Genomic DNA, 5,000 nt, shown 5'->3' with positions numbered 1-5,000 from the left:
AGAGAACAAAACGCCGGATTAGTTGAAGCTTTCCCCGGGAAACGGCAGCATTCCAATTCCGACCCGCTTACCTTTACATTCGACGGCCGATCTGGCACCAACCAGTGCCGTCACACCGGGACGTCCGGCGATTTTCGGACAGCTCTTGCACTGCAGCTGACCGATCTCAGGCTGGTAGGAACCCTCCGGACACGGTATACACGTCTTGCTCGACACGTTGTAGAACGTACCGACGGCGCATGGTACGCAGTCCGGTTCCACCACCACCTGTCCCTGCGGACAAGCGTACTCGGTCGTTAGATTGAGCGAAGCCGCATCACCGAACGTGTTGGGTAGAATGTCCTGCACTGCGAACTGGTTCTCCTCCAGAATCAAGCGCTCCAGCAGGCTCACCGTGTTCACACGCTGGCCATTCGAGTTGCTGACGATCTCACTGTTGATGGTGGATGAAGGGAAGTTAAGAAAATCGCTATCGGATCGCGTCACCGCGAGCTTACCTCTTGATCGGAATCGTCGCATTAATGGCGTACGCACTCTCCGGGTTCGGTGAAATCTGGAGCACCGTCTGGCGCTTCACGATGTTCGGATGCCGATTGCGGTCACAACGGACATCGATATCGACATTGCGACACTCGCGCGATCCTTCCATCGAGTACGAGCACAGGTTCCAGTCACGGTTCAAGGCGTTGATCGCGTTTTTGATACGCTGCCGTAGTACACCCTGGCCTGCTTCGTTACAGAGTACATCCGAGGGGAATTGCATCTGGATGCGGATTAATCGTTGGGCTGGTTTCGTCGGTGAACAGGACGGATAGACGAGTGGTACGTTCGGTTGGGCCGTCGGACGCCAGAAGCCCTCGGAACCGCAGGTATAGAACTTGGGCACAACCTGCGAGAACTTCATGCCCGGATTGCACGCGATCTCGCACACCTTAAACTGACCACCTGCACCCCAATCCTTGCAGCTTTGCGATCCACCGAGTGGATCGGCCAGCGCCGGACAGAATTCGGCCACGATCGTCACGCGGAATCCACAGGAAGCCGTATTACCGGCGGCATCGTACGCTAGGTACATCACGTCGTAGATACCCCACAGGAGCGTCTCGCCCGATCGATGCCCATTCCGTTCGACGATCTTTGAGATACCGATGTTATCGTTAAACCGTGGTTCCTCCCAGTTCACTATCGTTGATCCGTTCTTTGCGACAATCCACAGATCCGATGGACAGTACTCGATCGTCGGTGGTTCCCGGTCAATCTGTAGCTGCTGACAGTTGGCACCGGCATAGCCCGGTTTGCATTTCTTCTGGCCACAGGTGGATGGTACGGAACGTTGCACACCACCGAGGGTTTGCTCGTAACCGGCCCAGTTGAGGATCAGGTTCTTGTACAGTACCGGTTCGCTGCGACAATCGCGCACCTGTTTCTGGATCTCGTTCGTCACGTCGAGCGCACGGCTCCAGATCTGTACCTTCGTCAGTTTACCCTGGAACCCAAGATCACTGTACGATTCCTTGCGGTTACCCTCTAGCACCGGTGCACCGAGCACTGGCCAGCAGCTGTTGCAGAACGGATAGATCGATTAATAAATGTGATGAAACGGTGAGAGGATAGCGCCAGCTACTTACTACTTCGGCAGCACACGGTCCACACCGTACTCGGCCTTGCTAGCGATGAAACCCTCCGTAATGAGCATCAACTGACCCGTTTTGCCATTCCAGACCACCGCGATGTGATGCCATTGACCATCGTTGATCGTGCTGTACTCCTTGAACGGCAGGAACACGTCCTGCAGATCCTCGAAGAACGAAACCTGAACACCGCTCGAGTGTGCCTGCAAGATCGTGCGCCGTCTACTGAGAACACTCGGTGAGCTGTGTGCGTAAAAAACAGCGGAGAAAAAGACAGAAACCCAGTTAGTGGACTATTTAAACATCCCGATCCCTGGTGTACCGTACCTTGCCGAGTAGAGCGTGATGAAGATACCGGTATCGTCCTTCTGGGCGAACTGAACCCACATCGCGAGCGTGAAGCTGTCGGCCTCCGTCGTGTAGAACGGTACGACCTGCGAGGCCGACGAATGGTACGGATCGTTGAAGTACAGATCGTAATCGATTTGGACCGCTGAAAGAGAACAGGACAAAAATAAGGATCATATTACCGGACTGATGATCCTTAGAGTTCCTCGGGTATCACAACTTACACTTCCGACAGTCGTCTCCGGTCAGATTGAATGGACACTGGCAGTAGAAATCGTTGTTCAGATCGATGCACACCGCACCCGGTGGGCACGAGTTGTCCTTACAGTCCACCTGATCCGTCTCGCAGTTCCGTCCGGTGTAACCCGGTGGACAGATGCACTGGTATCCGCTGCCACGATCAATACACGTTGCCCCATTCTGGCAGATGCCGGCTTCGCACGCATCGAACTCATACTGACACCCGACTCCAGCAAAGTCCATCGAGCAGGAACAGTTCAACCCGGAACCGTAATCCTTACATTGTCCCTCGTGCATGCACGGATGTCCAATACAACGATCCGGTGCTACCTCACACTTCTTACCATCCGTACCACTCGGGCAGACACAGAAGAAGTCCTCAAACAGATCGATACACTCGGCATCGTTCTTGCACGGTTGCTCAACATCACAGGCCGTCACCTGTACATCGCACCGTTCACCGGTCCAGCCCGATGGGCACTTGCATTCGAATCCACCGACTCGATCAATACAGCTACCACCATTCTGGCACGGTGCGTACTCACAATCATCGATGTCACTCTCGCACAGCTTGCCGATGAATCCTTGACGGCAAACGCACTCGAATGCATTCTCCCGATCGACGCACTTCTCCGTACCGATCGGACTGCACGGATCGCTCAGACACTCGTTCCGGTCCGTCTCGCACTGCACCCCAACGAATCCGGGCCGACAGAGACAGCTCGCACCATCCAACCGATCAACGCAGGTACCGCCATTATGGCACGGACTGCTCTCACAATCATCGATCATATGCTGGCAGTTCTTGCCCGTATATCCTTCGGCGCAGCTACACTGATAATCGTTGATCAGATCCGTACAGACGCCTCCGTTCTCGCACGGTCCACTCTCGCATTCGTCCACGTTGGCGTCACACGCAGAACCCTCCCAGCCCGGCTGGCAGATACACTCGTGGTAGAAGTACCGATCGACGCACATACCATGGTTGCAAGGTTCCGCGAGACAAAGGTTAATCTTCTCCTGGCACCGCTTTCCGGTGAATCCAGTCGGACAGGCGCAACTGAAGTCATTCACCAGATCCGTACAGTTCGCTCCGAGCAGACACGGTTTCTCGGCACAATCGTCCGTGTTGATGTTACACAGATGACCCTCCCAACCGGCCGTACATTCACACTTGAAGCGTCCTTGCTGTAGCGCAATGCAGGTCGCACCATTCCCGCACGGATTATCACCGGCGGTACAGGGATCGATCGTGATGTCACAGTTATCACCGGTGTAGCCACTGCGGCACATGCAGGTATAGTTACCGAAGCCGGGCTCATCCTTACACATCGCCCGGGCCGGACAAGGATCCGCATCGCAATCGCTCTTCGCTTCCTGGCAGTTAATGCCCGAGTATCCGCGGGCACACACGCACTCGTAGCCCTGCGGTAGATCCTTACAGGTGCCACCATTGTAGCACGGTTGCGATGCGCATTCGTCAATGTCCATCTCACAGCGTGTACCCGAGAATCCGGCCGGACAGAAGCAGTGGATGTCGTGACCGAGCGGAACACACAGTCCACCGTGCTGGCAGGAATTTTCGTTACACGTCACCGGCTTACAATCGTCGGCCGTTAGCGAACCGATCGTATCGGTACGCCGTCCCGAAGGGCACTCGTTGCAGGTGGTCGAACCTTCGGACTTTTGGTAGAAATTCTTCGGACACGGTGAGCACGGTGCCAAGCCCGTCGACGAGTACGTACCCGGGGAGCACTTACGGCGACAGTCGGCTTCGCTCTGGGCCGCCGGTTGATACGTGAAGGTATTGCTTGGGCAGGCCTGACAATCGCGGAAGCCACCGAGCGGTGGAGTAGCCGAGAAGGAGTTACGTGGACACTCGAGACACGGTACCAGTCCGGTTGGTGAGTACGTTCCGTAGCCACAGATCGGTACGCAAGCCTGTACGGCCTTTGATCCATCTTCCTTGGTGTAAGTACCGACGGGGCACTTCAGACACGAACCTTGCCGCTCGCGATGCTGATAGAAACCCTTCGGACAGGGTGAGCACGTTTTCTGGTTTTCGCCAGCGTACGTTCCAGCTGGGCAGTGCAGACACCGCGGTACATCGTTCGTATCCATGTTCAGTACCTCACCGACACCGCAGGTGAACCCACGTGTGATCGAACTCTTGAGTGCACGCAACGGTGGACACTCATTACCGATGGCCTTCACGTTGGACAGTGGCTCAATGGCAGCGCTAGCGTAGGGGACACTCAAATCAAAGATCAAGTTCAACGTCGAACCGCACAGATCGTACAGCTGCGGTTGCTTCACGGCCGGGTCGATCAACAGTATAAAGTCCATCTGGACGACGTTCTCCTCGATGAGCCGTGGAATGGACTTCAGTATGGTAACGTTCATGTTGACGTACACCGCGGAACAGCGCTGCGACAGTACGCTGCTGAGGGCGGCAAAGTGTTTTGCCGTTTGGTCCTGATACTGCGGCAAACAAAGCTCCGATACGACACCGTTGGCACGGTAGGTCGTCGTTGCGACCACCTGATAGTCCGCTCGCTGGGTATTCTCCGACACGCAGTCCGGTACGACCGAGGATGGTTTCCAGAAGCGTCCCTTCTTGCAGTTGAATACCTTCTTCTTGTCCGCATCGGTAAACCGGAAGCCAGGGTTGCAGATGGCCTCACACTCGACACCACCCGATTCCTGCGTGACGCACTTGATTTCCCCATTTCCTGGTGCCTGCAGATCCCAGTCGACGCACTGCGTCGGTTGTACCGATAC

The 5,000-nt window shown here is 55.6% G+C and overlaps 1 protein-coding gene across 1 annotated transcript in view; it reads right to left on the bottom strand.

The window, feature by feature from the left end:
• The window catches only part of LOC125951704 (sushi, von Willebrand factor type A, EGF and pentraxin domain-containing protein 1), a 22,915-nt gene that overhangs the window by 1,751 nt on the left and 16,164 nt on the right, over positions 1–5,000 (bottom strand). Inside the window, exons 12-16 of the mRNA XM_049680687.1 lie at positions 2,204–5,000; positions 1,959–2,124; positions 1,629–1,874; positions 498–1,559; positions 72–433 (exon numbers count right to left, since the gene is read on the bottom strand). The exon at positions 2,204–5,000 is cut by the window's right edge and continues 1,562 nt beyond it. Of these exons, the coding sequence (XP_049536644.1) occupies positions 72–433; positions 498–1,559; positions 1,629–1,874; positions 1,959–2,124; positions 2,204–5,000 (4,633 nt within the window). The remainder of the gene's footprint in view (positions 1–71; positions 434–497; positions 1,560–1,628; positions 1,875–1,958; positions 2,125–2,203) is intronic.

Source organism: Anopheles darlingi, chromosome 2, assembly GCF_943734745.1.
Source record: "Anopheles darlingi chromosome 2, idAnoDarlMG_H_01, whole genome shotgun sequence".
NCBI lineage: Eukaryota > Metazoa > Arthropoda > Insecta > Diptera > Culicidae > Anopheles > Anopheles darlingi.
This window is presented reverse-complemented; position numbering and strand designations above follow the sequence as displayed.